The sequence below is a fragment of the Panulirus ornatus genome, chromosome 50 (genome assembly GCF_036320965.1).
Source record: "Panulirus ornatus isolate Po-2019 chromosome 50, ASM3632096v1, whole genome shotgun sequence".
Taxonomy (NCBI): domain Eukaryota; kingdom Metazoa; phylum Arthropoda; class Malacostraca; order Decapoda; family Palinuridae; genus Panulirus; species Panulirus ornatus.
In genome coordinates this window covers 5112712-5138852 of record NC_092273.1, presented here as the reverse complement: position 1 = coordinate 5138852, position 26141 = coordinate 5112712, and the positions used below count along the sequence as shown (strand labels likewise).

Here is a 26141-nt window from a genome sequence, read left to right as displayed (position 1 = left end):
ACATGTGTCCACTCACTTTTGAAATTTTCTTGTAATATTTCATCAGCTGTGTCATTCATCTCTCAGGTTAAAAGAAGAAATTCATGTTTCTTTACCATTATTTATAATGTCACATTGAAATGTCCAAAGTTTTTTGTGGACTATGCAATTGAGACATTGTTATAGTATTTTCATTCATTTTATTTTGTTGTACACCCAGCCCATGCTATGTGGAATAAATACAAAAAGTTGTCCATGGATTTACTTTTAAGGTTTCTTGTGTGGAAATCTGTTTTGTTTGAAATTATATGTCGTTAACCCTCATTTATATTCACTTCACACAAACCAGATTCACTCAAGTGATTTAATTTTCACATTCAATTTTAATTACTCTGAGTTAAGACACACAAACATATTACACATGACTAACATACGTTTTAAAAGTAATAAACATTTAATTTATTCCTGTCTGAAAGTGATAGAAAACAGTAAAAGCCTGTTTTATATTACTAATGACAAGATAATTATAGATGAAACATGATGAACAATGAGAGGCTGTGATATAATAGTAAAATGAAATCTCCCTGTGGATGTTACATTATTGGGTATTGCATGGGAAGCATGACATTTACGCCAATACCACATGGTGGTATTTATATATGGAGGTTTAATTATATATAAAGTAGTTTGAATAATGCATTATTATTGCCTTAAAGTAAGTGATGAAAACCTTCAAACTTTGCTTGATTGTTTATATAAGAAAATGATAAAAACGTAATAGATATCAGAAGAATGTTTGAAAAGAAGTAAACATTTACTGTGTGCTTAACCTAAAAACAGTAAAATCTTGATAAGTTGTTCATAATAAGAGAAAAATAAATAAATCGTAGTAAACAAGTTGCTAAGATATGGTAGTACAAATGTGTCAAAGGAAACTTGGCTTGTCCATCCCATTACCACATGATGCTCATTGTCTGATCATTAGTACTGTTTAAGAATAGATAATGTTCAGATATTGTTTGAATACTGTACTTAGAGGATGATAATGGAAACATGATGAATGATGATACATATGTTGGAAAAGAATTTAACATTATTTCATGCTTGTGTAAAAGCATTGAAAACCACACATGCCTGTTGAATTACTATTAATAGTAAAACAATAAATAAGACAAGGTAAACAGAAACATGTTATGTTAGAATTTTACCTGTAGGTATTGCAATAGATTATGGGAAGTACAGCCAGCTCATATGATTACCTCATTGTGTTTATATACTTTGAATAATGCATTGGTACTATTTGAAAGATAGATTAGAAGATAGATTAGACAATATAAACAATTAAATGCTAAGATACACAAGAATAGAATTTACATATGAATATTGCAATGAATCATTGGCAGAGTGACCAGTTGATGACAGTTGTCATGTATTTCTTAATCCTTTTCCTAGCCAGTGGTATACGGTGTGTCATAATGACCTTCACACTTCCCAGGCCACCTTATGATAACTACTAATCCACACAGCCAGAACCCCTTGCATGAAACACAGCCAGAAATGTTTATATAATGAGTTTGGTTGAGAGCCAAAGAGGGTGTGCTGAAATGGTTTGGACACACTAAGAAAAGGAGTAAGGAGAGTTTGATAAAGAGGGTATACGTTTCAGAAGTTTAAAGAGAATGGACAAAGGGAGGGCTTAATTGGAGATTTTAAGCACTTTGGGCTTGAACATGAACAGGATAATGACTTAGAGTGATGTGGTACACATGGAATGATATCCTGAATGTGGACTAAACCAGGGCATATGAAGCTGTCAGAAGAAACCATTGAGTGCACTCCCCACCACCACCAAACACACACACACACACACACACACACACACACACATACCAGGCATATGCTAGGGTGTATGTGTGTGTGTGTGTGCATACATAGGAGTAAAGACATGGTTATATATATACAAGGTTAAGAAGACTGGGAAACATGTGTATAAAACTCTGTCCCCATAAAACAAATAGTAATCACACACACCTACATGCGCATACACAGTATGGATTTAGGAAACCTTTTTTTTTTTTATCTAATAGTAGTGTATATGGTGTACTAATGAATGTTTTCAAATTTCCTTCATACCGCATTAATTACTGTATTGATTTTTTTATAAGAAAATGTGTCAATTTACATTAGCTGTGGGAAATTACTTTTCACTATAGATACAAAATACATACTTTTGTCTTTTTACAGCTAAAGAATTAAAATTTTTTCAGCACGTCTCATCAGATTTTGAGCTTAACCGGCATCAACTTTACAAGACAGACTGTAATTGTAAGTATAGATTAAGTAATCCTCTGACTATCTGACCTAATATGCCTGATTGATATTTTTTCTTCTAGGTAGCTTTTGCGTTTATCCATAATAGAGCCAGTTGTTATCTGGTAAGGTGTATGAGAGTAGTGATTGGGAGGGTGGTGGCATGCAGAGTATCAGATTGGGAAGAGCTTTGTGGCTTTTGAATAGGTATAGGACCAGGTGTATGCTTGGAAGAATTTGTGTGAGGAATACTAGGATAAAATGTGTGATAGGGTTATGGATGGTGTCACAAATTGTCACAAATACATGATGTGGGAGGAAAGCTGTTAAAAGTAGTGAAAAATCCTTTGTGAAAAAGTAAGTCATATGTTTAAGTAAGAAGGGAGAAGAAAAAGTGCTTCCGAGTGAAGTAAGGTGTTTGTCAAAGGTGTGTGATGTAAAAGTGGCTTTTTGATTTGTTTATAAATGGAATGGTAAGGGAGGTAAAAGTAAGGGTCTTAGATTGAGAGATAGGTTTACTGTATGGTACAAATTGATGATTACATGTGTACACATTTGCACACACACACACACACACACACACACACACACACATTTATTGTGCAATACCCTGGTTGACTTAATTTGTGGGGCTTTGGGTTAAGCTGCTTTCATTAGGGGACAGCCATGAGCAGGTACCACTTTGTCATTATGGGTTGGTTTATAATGACTCAGGCTTTTAAGTCCCCCCCCTTTTTTTTAAGGGGTATGCTCACAGATGCTGAGCGAAAGTTTTGGGATACATGTAGGTGTGAGGCATGGCTGTGTGATATCACTGTAGCTTTTTGATATATGTATATATATATATATATATATATATATATATATTTTCTTTTTTTTTTCATACTTTGTCGCTGTCTCCCGCGTTTGCGAGGTAGCGCAAGGAAACAGACGAAAGAAATGGCCCAACCCCCCCCATACACATGTATATACATACGTCCACACTCGCAAATATACATACCTACACAGCTTTCCATGGTTTACCCCAGACGCTTCACATGCCTTGATTCAATCCACTGACAGCACGTCAACCCCGGTATACCACATCGCTCCAATTCACTCTATTCCTTGCCCTCATTTCACCCTCCTGCATGTTCAGGCCCCGATCACACAAAATCTTTTTCACTCCATCTTTCCACCTCCAATTTGGTCTCCCTCTTCTCCTCGCTCCCTCCACCTCCGACACATATATCCTCTTGGTCAATCTTTCCTCACTCATCCTCTCCATGTGCCCAAACCACTTCAAAACACCCTCTTCTGCTCTCTCAACCACGCTCTTTTTATTTCCACACATCTCTCTTACCCTTACGTTACTCACTCGATCAAACCACCTCACACCACACATTGTCCTCAAACATCTCATTTCCAGCACATCCATCCTCCTGCGCACAACTCTATCCATAGCCCACGCCTCGCAACCATACAACATTGTTGGAACCACTATTCCTTCAAACATACCCATTTTTGCTTTCCGAGATAATGTTCTCGACTTCCACACATTCTTCAAGGCCCCCAGAATTTTCGCCCCCTCCCCCACCCTATGATCCACTTCCGCTTCCATGGTTCCATCCGCTGCCAGATCCACTCCCAGATATCTAAAACACTTCACTTCCTCCAGTTTTTCTCCATTCAAACTCACCACCCAATTGACTTGACCCTCAACCCTACTGTACCTAATAACCTTGCTCTTATTCACATTTACTCTTAACTTTCTTCTTCCACACACTTTACCAAACTCAGTCACCAGCTTCTGCAGTTTCTCACATGAATCAGCCACCAGCGCTGTATCATCAGCGAACAACAACTGACTCACTTCCCAAGCTCTCTCATCCCCAACAGACTTCATACTTGCCCCTCTTTCCAAAACTCTTGCATTTACCTCCCTAACAACCCCATCCATAAACAAAGTAAACAACCATGGAGACATCACACACCCCTGCCGCAAACCTACATTCACTGAGAACCAATCACTTTCCTCTCTTCCTACACGTACACATGCCTTACATCCTCGATAAAAACTTTTCACTGCTTCTAACAACTTGCCTCCCACACCATATATTCTTAATACCTTCCACAGAGCATCTCTATCAACTCTATCATATGCCTTCTGCAGATCCATAAATGCTACATACAAATCCATTTGCTTCTCTAAGTATTTCTCACATACATTCTTCAAAGCAAACACCTGATGCACACATCCTCTACCACTTCTGAAACCACACTGCTCTTCCCCAATCTGATGCTCTGTACATGCCTTCACCCTCTCAATCAATACCCTCCCATATAATTTACCAGGAATACTCAACAAACTTATACCTCTGTAATTTGAGCACTCACTCTTATCCCCTTTGCCTTTGTACAATGGCACTATGCACGCATTCCGCCAATCCTCAGGCACCTCACCATGAGTCATACATACATTAAATAACCTTACCAACCAGTCAACAATACAGTCACCCCCTTTTTTAATAAATTCCACTGCAATACCATCCAAACCTGCTGCCTTGCCGGCTTTCATCTTCCGCAAAGCTTTCACTACCTCTTCTCTGTTTACCAAATCATTTTCCCTAACCCTCTCACTTTGCACACCACCTCGACCAAAACATCCTATATCTGCCAGTGGTGATGTGAGAAGGAGATGGAGTGAGTATTTTGAAGGTTTGTTGAATGTGTTTGATGATATATATATATATATATATATATATATATATATATATATATATATATATATATATATATATTTATATATATATATATATATCTTTTCTTTCATACTATTCGCCATTTCCCGCATTAGCGAGGTAGCGTTGAGAACAGAGGACTGGGCCATTGAGGGAATATCCTCACCTGGGCCCCTTCTCTGTTCCCTCTTTTGGAAAAAAAAAAAAAAAAAAAAAAAAAAAAAGTGAGAGGGGAGGATTTCCAGCCCCCCGCTCCCTCCCCTTTTAGTCGCCTTCTACGACACGCAGGGAATACGTGGGAAGTATTCTTTCTCCCCTATCCCCAGGGATTTATATATATACATATATATATATATATATATATATATATATATATATATATATATATATATATATATATATATCAAGGCAGCAGGTTTGGATGGTATTGCAGTGGAATTTATTAAAAAAGGGGTGACTGTATTGTTGACTGGTTGGTAAGGTTATTTAATGTATGTATGACTCATGGTGAGGTGCCTGAGGATTGGCGGAATGCGTGCATAGTGCCACTGTACAAAGGCAAAGGGGATAAGAGTGAGTGCTCAAATTACAGAGGTATAAGTTTGTTGAGTATTCCTGGTAAATTATATGGGAGGATATTGATTGAGAGGGTGAAGGCATGTACAGAGCATCAGATTGGGGAAGAGCAGCGTGGTTTCAGAAGTGGTAGAGGATGTGTGCATCAGGTGTTTGCTTTGAAGAATGTATGTGAGAAATACTTAGAAAAGCAAATGGATTTGTATGTAGCATTTATGGATCTGCAGAAGGCATATGATAGAGTTGATAGAGATGCTCTGTGGAAGGTATTAAGAATATATGGTGTGGGAGGCAAGTTGTTAGAAGCAGTGAAAAGTTTTTATCGAGGATGTAAGGCATGTGTATGTGTAGGAAGAGAGGAAAGTGATTGGTTCTCAGTGAATGTAGGTTTGCGGCAGGGGTGTGTGATGTCTCCATGGTTGTTTAATTTGTTTATGGATGGGGTTGTTAGGGAGGTGAATGCAAGAGTTTTGGAAAGAGGGGCAAGTATGAAGTCTGTTGGGGATGAGAGAGCTTGGGAAGTGAGTCAGTTGTTGTTCGCTGATGATACAGCGCTGGTGGCTGATTCATGTGAGAAACTGCAGAAGCTGGTGACTGAGTTTGGTAAAGTGTGTGAAAGAATAAAGTTAAGAGTAAATGTGAATAAGAGCAAGGTTATTAGGTACAGTAGGGTTGAGGGTCAAGTCAATTGGGAGGTGAGTTTGAATGGAGAAAAACTGGAGGAAGTGAAGTGTTTTAGATATCTGGGAGTGGATCTGGCAGCGGATGGAACCATGGAAGCGGAAGTGGATCATAGGGTGGGGGAGGGGGCGAAAATTCTGGGAGCTTTGAAGAATGTGTGGAAGTCGAGAACATTATCTCGGAAAGCAAAAATGGGTATGTTTGAAGGAATAGTGGTTCCAACAATGTTGTATGGTTGCGAGGCGTGGGCTATGGATAGAGTTGTGCGCAGGAGGATGGATGTGCTGGAAATGAGATGTTTGAGGACAATATGTGGTGTGAGGTGGTTTGATCGAGTAAGTAACGTAAGGGTAAGAGAGATGTGTGGAAATAAAAAGAGCGTGGTTGAGAGAGCAGAAGAGGGTGTTTTGAAATGGTTCGGGCACATGGAGAGAATGAGTGAGGAAAGATTGACCAAGAGGATATATGTGTCGGAGGTGGAGGGAACGAGGAGAAAAGGGAGACCAAATTGGAGGTGGAAAGATGGAGTGAAAAAGATTTTGTGTGATTGGGGCCTGAACATGCAGGAGGGTGAAAGGAGGGCAAGGAATAGAGTGATTTGGAGCGATGTGGTATACCGGGGTTGACGTGCTGGCAGTGGATTGAATCAAGGCATGTGAAGCGTCTGGGGTAAACCATGGAAAGCTGTGTAGGTATGTATATTTGCGTGTGTGGACGTATGTATATACATGTGTATGGGGGTGGGTTGGGCCATTTATTTCGTCTGTTTCCTTGCGCTACCTCGCAAACGCGGGAGACAAAAAAAAAAAAAAAAAATGTATATATATATATAGGGTGTTTTGGTCAAGGTGGTGTGCAAAGTGAGAGGGTTAGGGAAAATGATTTGGTAAACAGAGAAGAGGTAGTAAAAGCTTTGCGGAAGATGAAAGCCGGCAAGGCAGCAGGTTTGGTTGGTATTGCAGTGGAATTTATTAAAAAAGGGGGTGACTGTATTGTTGACTGGTTGGTAAGGTTATTTAATGTATGTATGATTCATGGTGAGATGCCTGAGGATTGGCGGAATGCTTGCATAGTGCCATTGTACAAAGGCAAAGGGGATAAGAGTGAATGCTCAAATTACAGAAGTATAAGTTTGTTGAGTATTCCTGGTAAATTATATGGGAGGGTATTGACTGAGAGGGTGAAAGCATGTACAGAGCATCAGATTGGGGAAGAGCAGTGTGGTTTCAGAAGTGGTAGAGGATGTGTGGATCAGGTGTTTGCTTTGAAGAATGTATGTGAGAAATACTTAGAAAAGCAAATGGATTTGTATGTAGCATTTATGGATCTGGAGAAGGCATATGATAGAGTTGATAGAGATGCTCTGTGGAAGGTACTAAGAATATATGGTGTGGGAGGCAAGTTGTTAGAAGCAGTGAAAAGTTTTTATCGAGGATGTAAGGCATGTGTACGTGTAGGAAGAGAGGAAGCTGATTAGTTCTCAGTAAATGTAGGTTTGCGGCAGGGGTGTGTGATGTCCCCATGGTTGTTTAATTTTGTTTATGGATGGGGTTGTTAGGGAGGTGAATGCAAGAGTTTTGGAAAGAGGGGCAAGTATGAAGTCTGTTGTGGATGAGAGAGCTTGGGAAGTGAGTCAGTTGTTGTTCACTGATGATACAGCGCTGGTGGCTGATTCATGTGAGAAACTGCAGAAGCTGGTGACTGAGTTTGGTAAAGTGTGTGAAAGAAGAAAGTTAAGAGTAAATGTGAATAAGAGCAAGGTTATTAGGTACAGTAGGGTTGAGGGTCAAGTAAATTGGGAGGTAAGTTTGAATGGAGAAAAACTGGAGGAAGTAAAGTGTTTTAGATATCTGGGAGTGGATCTGGCAGCGGATAGAACCATGGAAGCGGAAGTGAATCATAGGGTGGGGGAGGGGGCGAAAATCCTGGGAGCCTTGAAGAATGTGTGGAAGTCGAGAACATTATCTCGGAAAGCAAAGATGGGTATGTTTGAAGGAATAGTGGTTCCAACAATGTTGTATGGTTGCGAGGCATGGGCCGTGGATAGAGGTGTGCGCAGGAGGATGGATGTGCTGGAAATGAGATGTTTGAGGACAATGTGTGGTGTGAGGTGGTTTGATCGAGTAAGTAATGTAAGGGTAAGAGAGATGTGTGGAAATAAAAAGAGCGTGGTTGAGAGAGCAGAAGAGGGTGTTTTGAAATGGTTTGGGCACATGGAGAGAATGAGTGAGGAAAGATTGACCAAGAGGATATATGTGTCAGAGGTGGAGGGAACGAGGAGAAGTGGGAGACCAAATATATATGTGTGTGTGTGTGTGTGTGTGTGGCGAGGTGGCGATGGGAATGAATAAAGGCAGACAGTGTGAATTGTGTGCATGGGTATATATGTATGTGTCTGTGTGTATATATATATATATGTGTACATTGAGATGTATAGGTATGTATATTTGCGTGTGTGGACGTTTATGTATATATATGTGTATGGGGGTGGGTTAGGCCATTTCTTTCGTCTATTTCCTTGTGCTACCTTGCAAACGCATCAGACAGCGACAAAGCAAAATAAATGATAAATAAATATATATATATGGAGTGTGGCAGAGATATGGTGGCTAGTGGCAAGCCTGTTTGTGGAAGATACTGCATTGTTTGTGGAGAGTGAAGAGGAGTTGCAGAAGGTTTTAAGTGTGTTTTATGATTTGTGTAAATGGAGGAGATTGAAGGTAAATGCAAGTAAAAGTAAAGTAGTGGTGTTTGAAAGGAAAGAGTGAAAGTATAGATTTTGTGAAACAATGTAGAATGAAAGAAGAAATTGTACTAAATTGTGCTGTGGATATGGGGGGAAAAAAGACTGGAAAAAGTGAGGGAATTTTAGTATCTGGGAGCTGTCTTGGGTATTTTTAGTGATATAGAAGGAGAGGTAAGGGAGAGAGCAGTACAGGGTAGGAGAGTCATTGTGTCCCTTAATAGAATGATGAAAGGTATGGAAGTAAAGAGAGGATTAAGGGACGGCATAGTCCCCCCAACCCTGACCTATGCAGCCAAAACATGGACGTGGAATGAGGCACAGAGGTCAAGAATCCAGGCTCAGGGAGAGCTATTTGAGAGGAGCATGTGGTGTGACTAGATGGAATGAAGAATGAAATGAAAGGGTGTATGAAAGGTGTGGTATGACAAGGAATGCAAAGGGAGTGAATTGTGGAGTGGTAGAATGGGTGAAATGTGATACTTTGAGGTGGTTTGGGCATGTGGAAAGAATGCAAGACAGGGTTCACAAGGAGAGTGTATAATAGTACAATTAAAGGGGTTGGTGTGAGTGGAAGACCATCAGTGACTAGGGCAGATAGGGTGGAAGAATACTGGAAGGAGAAAAACAGGAAGAATGCATGAAATGGTGTATGCAAGGAAGGCATGTAAGGATAGGGATAAGTGGAGACTCTTTTGCCATGGTCATCCCTTGATGGGAGTTCTTGGAGGGAATGGGCATCAGAGATATAGATAGGTATATAGATAGCTTGTCCATAGATGAGAAAGGTAGATTTTGAAGGATGAAAAGCCATTTTTCTGCAATGGGTAGCCAAAGTCATATGGTCTATTTATTTTCCCTTGCTTTCTTTCCTTTTCAGAAAATCATTTCATATTCCTGAGAGTAATAGGCCAAAGACAGACCTTAGTAATCAGTGAGTGATGGTGGTGGCTGGTCACTTGGTGCTACCTAACCTGTACACCATGAAGTAGAGGCCTGGACAGGTTGTTGCATGATTATTGGGTCATTATGAATGAGTATTTGCTGGCCTCATGAGTATGATGGTGATTGAATGGGGTGAATTCTCTTAGATATACCATATTACTGGGGTTCATACCATCTTTTAAGGTTGTAACAAGCTAGTTATCTCTCAGATGGTAATAATGCTCTGCTTTTGGTAGAAAAAGTGTTTTTTCATTCTTTAAAAGATACCTTTTTTCTCACGTGAATGAAAGTCCAGTACTACTTTTATGGTAGATGAAAAATTTTTCACTACAGTTAAGTTCTAAAAGAATTGGCTGACAGCATCTGGTTTACCCATCCTCATTGAATATAGTCTTATGGAAATATTGGAGATGGATTTTGTGGCTCTTACTTTTGTTCTTTTGCTTGTCAGAGAACATTTTATCCAGAATTTTCAAGTACTGAGAAGAACTACATTAACTTTTTTGTTTTTCTAGGGATTCACAGAACTTACACTTATTCCTTCGAAGGACAGCATTCGTTATATATGGCTAAACTGTAAACAGAGCTGTGTGTATCGGGTTACTCTTAACGATACTCTGGAGGTTCAGTTCCAGTACTTTGATCCCTTGCTTGAAGCATGCCAGCAAGAATCCAAACAGTAAGTAATACTGTCAGTGTTACAGAACTTTTTTGTTTTAAACTTCTGAAAAGTGCTGTGTAAAGAATGATTTATGTTTTTAAATTCATTCAGAATTAGACCTTTTTATATATATTTTTCTTGTTTATGTGCTCAAGACTTTTTTACCCTAATAGCAAGCTGAGAAATTAGCACTTGGGTACTATTCATTCTATAAGTGGACTTAGCTTTGCATGGAAATTCCCAGTTTTGCAATTTTTATGCTTCAGTTTATTTTCTATTGTAGCAAGGAGCGTTAGGATCAAACAGGCATAAGCCTCATTTGTTTGAATCCACTGTAGTTAACATGTGTATATAAAAGTGCTATACAACATATGGGTTTCATTGTCCATACAGTTTTATAAAGCTTTTAGACCATCCCATTAGAATGGTTAGCTGAGCATCCAATGTTATGTATCAATATTCCCAGTCACCATTCCTTTTTTCAGCAAACAACTCAACAAATTTTTCCCCATTTTCATGTACACCAAAGACACTGTGCTTCCCAATTATGTTCTCAGTTGCCATATAACCCTTTCTTACATTCGAACCCCGTGCAGATGATGCTAAATGTAACGCTGGCTACACCCTCACCTGTTGTTCATAGTTGACACATTGTAGACAAACATGCCACATTGACTGTAATAGGTGATTGCAGCCTACCATGTAATTGTTATGTTTAGTCATAGCCAGAACTGATGTCCTGGTGTTGCTACCAACTGTGAATTGTTTTGAGCTTATAACAAAGAGGAGCAAGAGTATAATCGCTTCTTTTTCAGGGGAATAGGAGTTGAATTCCAGCATTTGCTTGCTGTTTGGTTTAGTAAATCAGTTTGCATGTTATTTTCATATTTTGAAGATATTTTTGTTGTTGCTCCCTGAGAAGTGTTTTGAATAGGCTCATTCATGTGTAGTATTAGTTACTTTTGATTTCCCATTTTAACTCTTGTTATATCACAAAAAATAATTTCACTAAAATTCCTTTTCCTTTTATGAACAATAATCATTTCTAAGTAAGTTGTTTCTTGTTCATGCCCAACATTAATGCCATGTTGGTGTGCATTAACTGAGTATTCTTTCATGTGTCTCACACCAGGGATGGTGGGTGGAATGCAAGGAAGGAGTGCTCCCTTTTTATCTTAACAAGTGGAAATGGCTGTATTTGTGATTCCTGTTTACTTTTAGGCAATTCAGAATTTTACAGTAAAGCACAGAAAACTATTTCTGTCATATCAGTGTAAATTGTATCAGGACTTACTGACTTTGCAGAAGTTCTTAGAAATGTTCTGTGTAAACCCCAATAATTATTTATTCAATGTTTTCTTGGTGAATTATGATACTGTATTATATTGTTTTAGATTGCTAACATTAATTTGTAGATTTTACTTTTTAATACTTGATCACTATTTCCCACATTTGCGAAGTAATACCAGGAATGGATGAAGAAAGGCTGCTTTCACTCACAACCATTCTTTAGCTGTCATATGTTATCCTGTGAAACCATAGTTCCCTACCCATAACCAGGCCCCACAGACCTTTCCATGGTATTCCCCAGCTGCTTAACATGCACTGGTTTGATATTTCTGTTTGTAGAAATATGGATGTATTTCCATTATTGTTTGGACTTTAGTAAACTGTTATTTATAGCTTACTTAAGATAGAGTATTTATATATTTGTGCATCTTTTCTCTTTTCTAATTAGGAGAAACCTAGATTACCTAAACAAATGCCAGTCATCAGGAGTTACCTCAGTTGATCCTGAATTAGGCCGAGGGGAGCTTGTGATCATTGTTCCCTCAGAAGCACAGCATATGATCCAGGAAGGAAAACCCCTGAGAGTTGGTGTAGAATTTTCTCTGGAAAAACCACAGTCTGGTCTGCACTTTGTGGTTCCTAGCACGGAGGGTACTCTAGTTGAGGTATGAGTATGGTTGTTTGTATTGCACAAGATATTGTGTGACATGTTTACCATATCTAAATTATGAAGCCATGATGCTCCTCACCAATGAGACATACATGTGACCACCCTCGCAATCAACACTCTCCCATACCCTTTACCAGGTATACTGTACTTGCCTCTAAAGGACCCTAGCCATACTTTTATGGATTATTGTTGAGGGACCCTAGCCATACCTGTATGGGTTGCCTTTTCCTGCCTCATGTAAAATTGAAGGTGTGCTTTATCAGTATGTACAGGTACCTTATGTCACAAGCACCTGTAATTAGCACTAGGAAAAACCCTGTTTTGATAGTTACTCACATGCACTGTGTCTTTCCCTTTGGGCATGAGTAAGAATGAATGCATGGAGATTTGAAGTACTTGAGGGATTTAGAATGGAGTGAACCACCTGCCTTGAATTTTAGAAATTATTTAGACCCAAGTAATAGCTAGTTAGACAAGCAGTTTTCTTAATTACAGGAAAGATTCCATTCAAATGTGCATTTTTGTTAATTGATGCTGGTGAGAGGTGGGTTTGAAGCTATGATAATTTTATTGATTTCCTTTTAATGAAGTCAAGTATATGATAAGATTGCTCTGCTTTTCTTTTGATTTATTCCTAAAAGCATATGTGTTTCTTACACAGAAAGCAGCACACATGTTTACCTATGGGCATGAAAACAGTGCTCGTCTATGGTTTCCATGTATTGACACATGGAGTGAGGTGTGTGCATGGCGATTGGAGTTTACAGTTGATGAGTTCATGACTGCTGTGAGTTGTGGAGACCTCATGGAGGTTGTCTATACTCAAGACATGAGAAGAAAAACTTTCCACTACTGTTTATCAACTCCAACATGTGCACCAAATATTGCCCTTGTTGTTGGGTAAGTTTCAGCAAGATCATACTGCAGATTATTATTATTTGTATATCTAAATATGTATATTCAGTATCCTCTTTCCCTTGATACAGCATGGTAGGTTATGTAGGATATTCTTGGAACACCATGACAGTGCTTGTTACTTATCTATGGGAGCCCTATTAGTGCCTTGAAAGAACATACTAAGTTCACAAGGAGTTAGTACCATCTAACCCTCTACCAAAATGAGAGAACTTCATGAGAATTACTCTCTTTGACAACCACCGAACCAGTGGTGCCAGAGAAGCACTCACCCATGGAAACTCATTGACCTACTATATACTGCTTTTATCCATGATGTCATCTTGATAGCTGGTACTAGAGCTACAGCTGCTAATGCCCTGTAATTTTTTTTATTAAATTCACTGTCTGCTGGTCCACTCTGTGTACCATTGTTGCCCATCCTGATTTCTTTAGATGTCTGCGTGGTATTCCTTTTGTTTTTAGAGATGTTTAGACACTGTTGTAAGTAAATTGTCTTATTACTCTTTTTGATAACTATATGCCTAATAGGCTAGTGACCAACATGGCATTAGTAAAAACATACCCCAGTCAAGGCCATCTTGGGTGAAAGAAAAAAGTAGAAGAGAGTAGAAATTCATCTGGACTCTGCGGGTGTCTGTAGATCTGACTCTTTAGGGAAGAGAGGTTATATGAAGAGTAAATGACAAAGGAAGAGAATTCCACAGCTTAGCTGTTCAGTGTCAGTGGATTAGAAAATATGTTTGATTGTTAGCGATTCTTTATCTTGACAAAAGGAAGCTAGTTGGGCCAGGATTGCCATCCTTCTTTGCTATTTGCATGTCAGCTCAGCCAACACCATATCTGAACATCCTTCAGCCATAATGGGCTATTGAGCACCACTGTAAGGAATGGGATAATTACTTATGTTGGCTGCTAATGGGATGTCCTTAGGGAAGTTTGTTGTCTAATCATGAGATATTGAATTTTTCATGGTTGGATAACTGTTTGCATACATATTTCACTGACTTAGATTTGTATTCAATACATTTACCAGCTAGATTTGTAAGGAAATTGTAGTTCCATTAAAGATGATCTTAGAACCATTCCAGGGCATCAGAATACCAAATAGTGAAAAAAACATCAGGCATCTCTGATAGGGTAAGAGTTAAAATCCTGATACTTCATGTTTGTCAACTTTGTGAAAGAAATATCTCATAACTGATGTAACTGTTTTCTTTTAGAGAAAGAAGTCTTTCGTGATGAAGACCACTGTTCTATTTTCCTTTATTAATTCATTGTTCTTTTTTATGCTTTCTGATCAAGTGACATGACCTTTTGTAATGTGTGAACTCTTTGCTCCTGATTTTATTTCTTTCATTTGCTTCACTGAATTGCAGCGCATTTTGTTTCTGTGTATGGTATGACTTAATATCTTGCTTTTATTTTTTTGTTAAAGTAATTGAATTGTTTCATCTGCTATTATGTTTTTGTCTTAAAAACAGTTTATATATGATGGGAAAATGAAATTTTTATACATTTACAGGCCCTTTGAGATCTACGTGGATCCCTTTATGAATGAGATCACCCACTTTTGCCTTCCACAGCTATTGCCCCTAATGAAGGCAACCAGCAAATATCTTCATGAAGCATTTGAATTCTATGAAGAGCTTCTTTCCACAAGGTGTGTTCCAGCAAAATATATTTCCGCAAAAGTATTTACAGATTCTTAAAGAACTTTTCTAGACTTTTAAAGAAGTATTTTTTTTTAAGTTCCTTGTTAATTTCCAGAGATGCACAAAGTCTACCAAGATATTTATAGAAAATCCTCACAGCACGGTTGAAAGTAAATGATATTTTAAAGCTAGGGGTGGTCAGAAATATTCTTGTTTCCCTTTTTTCTTGCTGTTTAGTACCCTAGACCTTCCTTGGGGTTCACCACATGAACTAGTTAAAACAGTCATTTTCTTCAAGCCACCACCCTGGCAGTGTCAGCATTTACTAGGCTAATAGAAAAGAGGCAAGGCAAACATTGAAAAAACTATTTAGAATCAAACATCACAACAAATAAAGGCAAGGGAAAACTGCTAAAGGAAGAAATGGGGATGGCTACCCTGTGCAAAATATTAAATGAGTTGAAAACCACCAACTAGGCACAATGAGGACCCATCCATCAAAACAGTGGAAACAGAATAGCATAAAAACGAAAAGCTGTAGAAAAATCCTCTAACAATATGCCCACATATAGGGGCTTAAATGGTTTAAGCCATTCTCTTTGAATCAGTTCTTTTCACATCTGTCTGTAGCACTTCGCTTCTTCACTTAGTACCTTATCAACCACTTTTTACATCATAGTGTCTCTGATTTCCTTAATTCTCATTCTGGTCATTCTTGAAAAATCTTTTTCCAATCAATGAAAATCCATCTCACTACATAAACATTATTTTGGGGGCTCAAAATAAGATTCTCTGGATGAAAAAGCTTGGGAAGTGAGTCAGTTGTTCGCTGATGATACAGCGCTGGTGGCTGATTCATGTGAGAAACTGCAGAAGCTGGTGACTTAGTTTGGTAAAGTGTGTGAAAGAAGAAAGCTGAGAGTAAATGTGAATAAGAGCAAGGTTATTAGGTACAGTAGGGTTGAGGGACAAGTCAACTGGGAGGTAAGTTTGAATGGAGAAAAACTGGAGGAAGTGAAGTGTTTTAGATATCTGGGAGTGGATTTGGCAGCGGATGGAACCATGGAAGCGGAAGTGAATCATAGGGTGGGGGAGGGGGCGAAAGCTCTGGGAGCGTTGAAGAATGTGTGGAAGTCGAGAACATTATCTTGGAAAGCAAAAATGGGTATGTTTGAAGGAATAGTGGTTCCAACAATGTTATATGGTTGCGAGGCGTGGGCTGTGGATAGAGTTGTGCTGAGGAGGGTGGATGTTTTGGAAATGAGATGTTTGACAATATGTGGTGTGAGGTGGTTTGATCGAGTAAGTAATAATAGGGTAAGAGAGATGTGTGGTAATAAAAAGAGTGTGGTTGAGAGAGCAGAAGAGGGTGTTTTGAAATGATTTGGTCACATGGAGAGAATGAGTGAGGAAAGATTGACAAAGAGGATACATGTGTCAGAAGTAGAGGGAACGAGGAGAAGTGGGAGACCAAATTGGAGGTGGAAGGATGGAGTGAAAAAGATTTTGAGTGATCGGGGTCTGAACATGCAGAAGGGTGAAAGGCGTGCAAGGAATAGAGTGCATTGGAACGATGTGGTATACCGGGGTCAACGTACTGCCAGTGGATTGAACCAGGGCATGTGAAGCGTCTGAGGTAAACCATGGAAAGTTCTGTGGTGCCTGGATGTGGAAAGGGAGCTGTGGTTTCGTTGCATTATTACATGACAGCTAGAGACTGAGTGTGAACGAATGTGGCCTTTGTTGTCTTTTCCTAGCGCTACCTCGCACACATAAGGGGGGAGGGGGATGTTATTTCATGTGTGGGTGGCGATGGGAATGAATACGGGCAGCAAGTATGAATTATGTACATGTGTGTATATGTATATGCCTGTATGTGTGTATATATATGTATACGTTGAGATGTATAGGTGTGTATGTGTGTGTGTGTGTGTGTGGACGTGTATATATATACATGTGTATGTGGGCGGGTTGGGCCATTCTTTCGTCTGTTTCCTTGCGCTACCTCGCTAATGCGGGAGACAGCGACAAAGCAAAATGATAAAAAAAAGAATAAATATATATATATATATATATATATATATATATATATATATATATATATATATATATATGTGTGTATTGGAAAGGATCACAATTTTGCATGTGATCAAGATATTCCTATGAGTCCACGGGGAAAATGAAACACGATAAGTTCCCAAGTGCACTTTCATGTAATAATCACATCATCAGGGGAGACACAAGAGAGAAATATAACAGTCAGCTGATGTACATTGAAGAGACGAAGCTAGGACGCAATTTGGTAAACATGGTAAACATGTTTATATTTATATATACGCCCATATATGCACATATACATATACATATCAACATATACATACATATACATACACAAATACATACATTCTTTCTTTCTTTCATACTATTCGCCATTTCCCGCGATAGCAAGGTAGCGTTAAGAACAGAGGACTGGGCCTTTGAGGGAATATCCTCACCTGGCCCCCTTCTCTGTTCCTTCTTTTGGAAAATTATAAAAAAAAACGAGAGGGGAGGATTTCCAGCCCCCCGCTCCCTTCCCTTTTAGTCGCCTTCTACGACTTGCAGGGAATACGTGGGAAGTATTCTTTCTCCCCTATCCCCAGGGATAACATTCATGTACATATATACACATATACATAATCTTACTTCCTTGCCTTCATCCATTCTTGGCGCTACCCCGCCCCACAAGAAACAGCATCACTACCCCTGCTTCAGCGAGGTAGATCCAGGAAAACAGACAAATAGGCCACATTGATTCACACTCAGTCTCTAGCTGTCATGTGTAATGCACAAATTTAAATCAGCTTTGGTTTGAATACCAGACACAGGTCCATAGAATAACAAAGATATGTCTAGATCATCAAAATAAATGTGTGCTCTTTGAAAATATACATATAACATGATTTGCTCCAAATACAATGCTCTCCCTCTATTTATCTCACTTGGTCAAACATAAGCAATATACTGAACCTTAACTTACAACATTATTATTTGAAATCACCAAGATGTGTTCAGGTAACCTTGTGTATTTACCATACAAGCATTGTACAACATCCTAACCAAAACCTAAAACAAGAGAGAGAGAAAAAAACAATGAAACATTCAAATACATTTTCTATTTTTGTCTACAAGTAATTTCTATGATTTGTCTTATATCCTATATGTTTCTCATTCTCCCATGAATTGTACAAATATTGTAGATACATACTGTTAATTTATATACTGTCAAATAAACAGAATTGCAGATTTTAGCATACAGCAATCATACTTTTCAAAAGAGCATATTGCACCTTAAAACAGAAAACTGAACAAAATATAATAGGTAACTGAAACAATTATTGGGAAAGAGGGGAGATGACTGTAACAATAGCTGTAAGGAATGATTATTGTGTGGCCATCAGCAACTCAAGGGTGGGATGTTTTGATAACTGCTTCTTTCCCTATACATCGAAGCTTTGGAACTCTCTACCTTCTCATGTCTTTCCCAATAGCTATGACCTGGTACATTTCAAAAGAGAGGTTTTCACCTCAAAAATTCATAAATACTTTCGTTTGTCTTTTCTTTTTCAGTTTCATATTTCGTTCCATATTTCAATTAGGTCTTGGTCTTGATGTTGACTTTTGGCTGTGACTGGAGCCTTCAACATGAAAAAAAAAAATACAAAGGGAAATGAGCACAATTGTACAAAAATGGTTCTGTTTGAATATGCTGGGACATAGGAAGAATGCATGTAATTGAAACATTTCATGAAGGCAGGAGCTGTTAATTGCAGTGTGAATAGTAAAGAATTGAAATAAAAAAATTTTCTTAGTGATGAAAAGGATTAAGAGCATGACTGGATAATTAAAGTGAAAAACGAGCAATTAGAAATTTTGGAAGGAATTTGTCAGTTAAGTAAAAGATTGAGAGGTAATTTTGCATGAGCTATTTGAGAGAATGGCTGTGAAAAGAAGAGCAGAAAAAGTAAGATATGAGAAAGGAAAGGTATTTGTAAAAGGAATAGACAGAGATCATTCTTTCGATGGAAGGAACATCACTGAGTGTTTATGTAAGTTGTCTGTCAATGAATGTACAGATATTTTGTTGTGACTGTTGATGTGATGTGAACCCTAGAAGATGGACTACATCAAATGATAGCTACTAATATCATGAATAGACTGAGAAGTTGATTCACAGTATGACAACTTAGGAAGTGTATTGCAGTTAGAGTTGCAGATCATATTTGAGGCAAATTATAAGCAAAATTGATATAAACTGTTTTTGTAACTGACCATATTTTAAAGGTAGTGAGAAAGAGATGGAGTGAGTATTTTGAAGGTTTGTTGAATGTGTTTGATGATAGAGTGGCAGATATAGGGTGTTTTGGTCGAGGTGGTGTGCAAAGTGAGAGGGTTAGGGAAAATGATTTGGTAAACAGAGAAGAGGTAGTAAAAGCTTTGCGGAAGATGAAAGCCGGCAAGGCAGCAAGTTTGGATGGTATTGCAGTGGAATTTATTAAAAAAGGGGGTGACTATTATTGACTGGTTGGTAAGGTTATTTGATGTATGTATGACTCATGGTGAGGTGCCTAAGGATTGGCGGAATGCGTGCATAGTGCCATTGTACAAAGGCAAAGGGGATAAGAGTGAGTGCTCAAATTTCAGAGGTATAAGTTTGTTGAGTATTCCTGGTAAATTATATGGGAGGGTATTGATTGAGAGGGTGAAAGCATGTACAGAGCATCAGATTGGGGAAGAGCAGTGTGGTTTCAGAAGTGGTAGAGGATGTGTGGATAAGGTGTTTGCTTTGAAGAATGTATGTGAGAAATACTTAGAAAAGCAAATGGATTTGTATGTAGCATTTATGGATCTGGAGAAGGCATATGATAGAGTTGATAGAGATGCTCTGTGGAAGGTATTAAGAATATATGGTGTGGGAGGCAAGTTGTTAGAAGCAGTGAAAAGTTTTTATCGAGGATGTAAGCCATGTGTAGGAAGAGAGGAAAGTGATTGGTTCTCAGTGAATGTAGGTTTGCGGCAGGGGTGTGTGATGTCTCCATGGTTGTTTAATTTGCTTATGGATGGGGTTGTTAGGGAGGTGAATGCAAGAGTTTTGGAAAGAGGGGCAAGTATGAAGTCTGTTGTGGATGAGAGAGCTTGGGAAGTGAGTCAGTTGTTGTTCGCTGATGATACAGCGCTGGTGGCTGATTCATGTGAAAAACTGCAGAAGCTGGTGACTGAGTTTGGTTAAGTGTGTGAAAGAAGAAAGTTAAGAGTAAATGTGAATAAGAGCAAGGTTATTAGGTACAGTAGGGTTGAGGGTCAAGTCAACTGGGAGGTAAGTTTGAATGGGGAAAAACTGGAGGAAGTAAAGTGTTTTAGATATCTGGGAGTGGATCTGGCAGCGGATGGAACCATGGAAGCGCAAGTGGATCATAGGGTGGGGGAGGGGGCGAAAATCCTGGGAGCCTTGAAGAATGTGTGGAAGTCGAGAACATTGTCTCGGAAAGCAAAAATGGGTATGTTTGAAGGAATAGTGGTTCCAACAATGTTGTATGGTTGCGAGGCGTGGGCTATGGATAGAGTTGTGCGCAGGAGGGTGGATGTGCTGGAAATGAGATGTTTGAGGACAATGTGTGGTGTGAGGTGGTTTGATCGAGTAACGTAAGGGTAAGAGAGATGTGTGGAAATAAAAAGAGCGTGGTTGAGAGAGCAGAAGAGGGTGTTTTGAAATGGTTTGGGCACATTGAGAGAATGAGTGAGGAAAGATTGACCAAGAGGATATATGTGTCGGAGGTGGAGGGAACGAGGAGAAGTGGGAGACCAAATTGGAGGTGGAAAGGTGGAGTGAAAAAGATTTTGTGTGATTGGGGCCTGAACATGCAGGAGAGTGAAAGGAGGGCAAGGAATAGAGTGAATTGGATCGATGTGGTATACCGGGGTTGACGTGCTGTCAGTGGATTGAATCAGGGCATGTGAAGCATCTGGGGTAAACCATGGAAAGCTGTGTAGGTTTGTATACTTGCGTGTGTGGACGTGTATGTATATACATGTGTATGGGGGTGGGTTGGGCCATTTCTTTCTTCTGTTTCCTTGTGCTATCTCGCAAATGCGGGAGACAGCGGCAAAAAAAAAAAAAAAAAATTTATTTTTGTTGATATAGTATGTAACTTATCCTAAAACAGTTCTCATCTTGCAGGTACCCCTACTCATGTTACAAACAAGTGTATGTTGATGAAGCCTATGGCAGTTTGCATTCTTATGCCACCATGAGCATTCTTGAGTAAGTTTCTGCTCTGTGTAAACTATTATGTTACTAAGTGTGATGAGGACAAATATATTTTCATGTGGCCTTTGTTGTCTTTTCCCAGCGCTACCTCGCGCACATGCGGGGGGAGGAGGTTGTCATTTCATGTGTGGTGGGGTGGCGACGGAAATGGATGAAGGCAGACAGTATGAATTATGTACATGTGTATATATGTATATGTCTGTGTGTGTATATATATGTATATATATGTATATATATATATGTATATATATGTATATATATATTCTTTCTTTCTTTCATACCATTCGCCATTTCCCTCATTAGCAAGGTAGCGTTAAGAACAGAGGACTGGGCCTTTGAGGGAATATCCTCACCTGGCCCCCTTCTCTGTTCCCTCTTTTGGAAAATTAAAAATAAATGAGAGGGGAGGATTTCCAGCCCTCCCCGCTCCCTTCCCTTTTAGTCGCCTTCTACGACACGCAGGGAATACGTGGGAAGTATTCTTTCTCCCCTATCCCCAGGGATATATATTTATATATATATATATATACACAATGTAGGTTTGCAGCAGGGGTGTGTGATGTCTCCATGGTTGTTTAATTTGTTTATGGATGGGGTTGTTAGGGAGGTGAATGCAAGAGTTTTGGAAAGAGGGGCAAGTATGAAGTCTGTTGGGGATGAGAGAGCTTGGGAAGTGAGTCAGTTGTTGTTCGCTGATGATACAGCGCTGGTGGCTGATTCATGTGAGAAACTGCAGAAGCTGGTGACTGACTTTGGTAAAGTGTGTGAAAGAAGAAAGTTAAGAGTAAATGTGAATAAGAGCAAGGTTATTAGGTACAGTAGGGTTGAGGGTCAAGTCAGTTGGGAGGTAAGTTTGCATGGAGAAAAACTGGAGGAAGTAAAGTGTTTTAGATATCTGGGAGTGGATCTGGCAGAGGATGGAACCATGGAAACAGAAGTGGATCATAGGGTGGGGGAGGGGGCGAAAATCCTGGGAGCCTTGAAGAATGTGTGGAAGTCGAGAACATTATCTCGGAAAGCAGAAATGGGTATGTTTGAAGGAATAGTGGTTCCAACAATGTTGTATGGTTGCGAGGCGTGGGCTATGGATAGAGTTGTGCGCAGGAGGGTGGATGTGCTGGAAATGAGGTGTTTGAGGACAATATGTGGTGTGAGTGGTTTGATCGAGTAAGTAACATGAGGGTAAGAGAGATGTGTGGAAATAAAAAGAGCATGGTTGAGAGAGCAGAAGAGGGTGTTTTGAAATGGTTTGGGCACATGGAGAGAATGAGTGAGGAAAGATTGACCAAGAGGATATATGTGTCGGAGGTGGAGGGAACGAGGAGAAGTGGGAGACCAAATTGGAGGTGGAAAGATGGAGTGAAAAAGATTTTGTGTGATTGGGGCCTGAACATGCAGGAGGGTGAAAGGAGGGCAAGGAATAGAGTGAATTGGATCGATGTGGCATACCGGGGTTGACGTGCTGTCAGTGGATTGAATCAGGGCATGTGAAGCGTCCGGGGTAAACCTTGGAAAGCTGTGTAGGTATGTATATTTGCGTGTGTGGACGTGTATGTATATACATGTGTATGGGGGTGGGTTGGGCCATTTCTTTCGTCTGTTTCCTTGCGCTACCTCGCAAACGCGGGAGACATGTCAAAGCAAAAAAAAAAAAAAAAAAAATATATTGTGTATGTATATGTATGTATACGTTGAAATGTATAGATGTGTATATGCCCTTGTGGGTCTTTATGTAGATACATGTGTATGTGGGTGGGGTGGGCCAATCTTTCATCTGTTTCCTTGCGCTGCCTCGCTAACGTGGGAGATGGCAATTAAGTATAATAAATGAATTAATAAAATGTATTGTTTCAGATGTATTAGAGTGTTCATTTTTGTCCCCTTTTGAAATTTCAGTGTGAATCTCTTGTGCAGTGATAGAATTATCGATCAGGTGTATGAAACAAGAAAAATGATGGCATTATGTGTAGCCCAGCAATTTTTTGGATGCTTTCTTTCACGGCAAGCATGGGCTGATGCCTGGCTTACTACTGGAATTGCAAACTACCTTATGAGTCTTTATGTCAAGAAGCATTTTGGTTTTAATGAATACAAGGACTGGATACATGGTGTAAGTACTTTTACATGGTTTTAAACATTTTTAATGTTGAAAGTGGATAATGATTACTTTTCAGTATAATTTCCATGGAGTTCAGAGCACTTAATCTATTTGATCTTCAAGCTTGTGATATCAATCATGTGAAATCTTCCAGTTGCTGGTCATACCAGGTTTGAAGTAGCATGTATAAACTCATCATCATCCTCAAAGTGGCATTCATGCCAGTGGGATATCAAGTTTTTGAAATGGATAATTATCACTTGGGACCATGTCTGGTCTCTAATAGGATATCACTTGGGAACATGTCTGGATTCTAATAGGATGGTTGAAATACTGAAAACCTTAGGCATGAATAGCAGCTTGTGCAATACTTGTTTTATGAATCTGTATATTTTTATGTATTAGGAGCAATCCTTTGGTAATTTCCCAGCTTTTTGTCCTTGATGGCTTAGGTAAGTTTAGGATGAAGCCAAAAGAATAGTGACATGATCTTTGTTGTATGCAGTATATATTCAGTCAGCATAATTGCTTTGATATCTCAGAATATTGAAACTGTGATCTCACTAGTTAAGGGTTACATTCAGAAGTTCATGGGGATTGATTCATTGAATGAACTCACAACTTGGACCTAGATTACATCTGATGGATACAGGTCTCATTGCTTCCAAGCAGATGGGAAAGAAAGTCAGTAGGATTTATACAGTTCAAGTAACTCACGACTTGAAATAACCCTTTTTTTGTTGATCTTTAGTGCTGAGATGTCTGTTGATCCAGCTTACCAAAACCTTAGATATGCCCAAATACACATTAATAACAATCATAATACTGCCAAGTAACATTTTAAATACAGCGCTAATTTTATTGATTTTAATGCATGTATCTGGTATGATTAAGTTTTTGACATAGGCTATAGTTTCCCTGTTAATGGCATTTTAAAGCTGTCATAACCAGGGCTTACCATCAAAACTCCCCTTGATACACTAAAATTTTATTTGGCCCAGTTGATCACTGTGGCATATGAAGGTACATAGTTGCAGTCCACGACCAGGATGCATTTATGATCAAGTTTCAGAATATATGTCATCATATCAGATGCCAAACTTCAAGTCTTTATTCAGAAACACAAAAATCCCACATTTGTGAAAGGAACCCCAGATGTTATCCACAGGTCCATCTTCATGATACCTAAAAAACAGAACCTTGCCATCTAATTTTATACTAAACTTTTTGATAGCCCCTCATACAGTGTAAGTGCATGTGTGGAATAAACTACTTTATTTCCTAGCATTAAATGTAGATCTCTCTTTTTTCTTTCCTAACACATGTCATATCAATATGAAATTTATTTTATTTATTGTTTCCTCTAAATTCTTATGCATGAAAGTTTTGGAAGCTTCAGTAGATAGAGAATCTTTTAATGAACATTGTATATAAGAAGTATTATTTAATCCATAATATTTTGTAGATCATTTGTAAAGAATCTCTATTAGCAGTGTAGACTATATAAATCATCGGTATAAAACTTGAAAATTAGTGTACATATTTGTTTATCTATTTCAGGAATTACAAGAGATCATAGAATATGAAGAACGATTTGGTGGTATAGTGTTAGATCCAAGTTCTTCTCCACATGAGCCTCAGAATGGACCTAATGTGCCATTGAATTCAAGCAGTAGCACCAACAAAGATACATTCTACTTTTCAGTCAAGAATCCACATGCATGTTCCCCCCACTATATTAGTGTTTATTATAAAAAAGCTCATCTAATTATACGCATGTTGGAGTTCCGCATAGGTCAAGAGTTGATGATGCAGGTAAGGTGTTCAGGGAACAATTGCTAACAAATGTTATATAAATCACACTCTGCTTAGATTCTTTTCTTGAAGAATGATGATTATTTTGTTTTATTACCATGAAATTTGATCACGACATACTTCTGTTTCTTGCATCAAAAGAATCAGTTTGTCCAGACAGATGCATATCTGTATTATTCTGTCTCACCACTTATCAACATTAATGTTGAAGGACCTTGCTAATAAGAATTTTATTTTATAAACCTCTGCAGATCATGAAGACACATGCTTAGGAATCACAGACATAATGAAATGAACTCACAATCCCAAACGATAATATTTTTTTCTCAAACTACCCGCTAAGTACTTACCAATCACAAATATAGTTGAACACACATGCTAGTTTTTGGCCTTGCTCACCAACAATTAACCCTTTGCCTGGCATGCTCATCAGTAAAAGACCATGTAAATCATTAGACTCATCTGTTCCCTAATGTAAGGTATCCATAGAGTATTAGACTTGCAAATGACAAGTGTGAAGCCCTATTGCATCATTCTTTTTTCTTTTTAAGAATGATGAAGGGTGATTTACATTGATTCTTTATGTATCATTATGTATGTTTATTTCCATATTGTAGATTCTATTGTATCATTATTGCTGTAACAGGAAAAGCTGTTTTGAGACAATTCTTTGTCAACTGATTATCGTTCATACTTGGTTAACCTGTGGTTACTTAATGGAAAAGAGACCTGCCATGTTATGTAACATCTATAACTTCATCATTACCTTGGAACAT

General features: G+C 38.7%; 1 protein-coding gene across 4 annotated transcripts in view; it reads left to right on the top strand.

Annotated features, from left to right (window-relative positions):
• Positions 1-26141, top strand: part of Taf2 (TATA-box binding protein associated factor 2) — a 66653-nt gene that overhangs the window by 13674 nt on the left and 26838 nt on the right. For all 4 annotated transcript variants that reach the window (XM_071691274.1, XM_071691276.1, XM_071691277.1 and 1 more), the window contains 8 exons: positions 2250-2304; positions 10470-10633; positions 12354-12570; positions 13237-13475; positions 15016-15153; positions 21363-21446; positions 23349-23562; positions 25111-25365. In XM_071691274.1, the coding sequence (XP_071547375.1) occupies positions 2250-2304; positions 10470-10633; positions 12354-12570; positions 13237-13475; positions 15016-15153; positions 21363-21446; positions 23349-23562; positions 25111-25365 (1366 nt within the window). The remainder of the gene's footprint in view (positions 1-2249; positions 2305-10469; positions 10634-12353; positions 12571-13236; positions 13476-15015; positions 15154-21362; positions 21447-23348; positions 23563-25110; positions 25366-26141) is intronic.